Raw genomic sequence first — 226 nt, forward strand, 5'->3', positions numbered from 1 at the left:
AATCTAACAAAAAGAATAGCAACATCGACCTTAGGGCATAAAGCACCGAACTGGACAGCTCCCCCCTCCCCCCAGGTGCGTGGACCCGAGTGCCTGCGTGCCCTACCAAGATGGCGTCCTCATCAACCCGTCGAACAGGCTGGCACTGCTAGGAGAGTGCCTTGACATGTGCCAAGACAACATGACATACAAATGGGAGATTTTCGACGAGTGAGTGCCTCTTCTG

General features: G+C 54.0%; 2 protein-coding genes across 2 annotated transcripts in view; both read left to right on the plus strand.

Annotated features, from left to right (window-relative positions):
* Window positions 1–165, plus strand: part of LOC119585936 — a 9,943-nt gene extending 9,778 nt beyond the window's left edge. Inside the window, exon 11 of the mRNA XM_037934652.1 lies at window positions 76–165. Coding sequence (XP_037790580.1) covers window positions 76–165 — 90 coding nt within the window. The remainder of the gene's footprint in view (window positions 1–75) is intronic.
* LOC119585682 (polycystic kidney disease protein 1-like 2) overlaps window positions 82–226 on the plus strand; it is a gene marked incomplete at its 3' end in the record, with an annotated part of 9,846 nt that continues 9,701 nt past the window's right edge. The window contains 1 exon segment of the mRNA XM_037934357.1: window positions 82–210. Coding sequence (XP_037790285.1) covers window positions 167–210 — 44 coding nt within the window. The 5' untranslated portion in view covers window positions 82–166.

The sequence above is a fragment of the Penaeus monodon genome, chromosome 20 (genome assembly GCF_015228065.2).
Source record: "Penaeus monodon isolate SGIC_2016 chromosome 20, NSTDA_Pmon_1, whole genome shotgun sequence".
NCBI lineage: Eukaryota > Metazoa > Arthropoda > Malacostraca > Decapoda > Penaeidae > Penaeus > Penaeus monodon.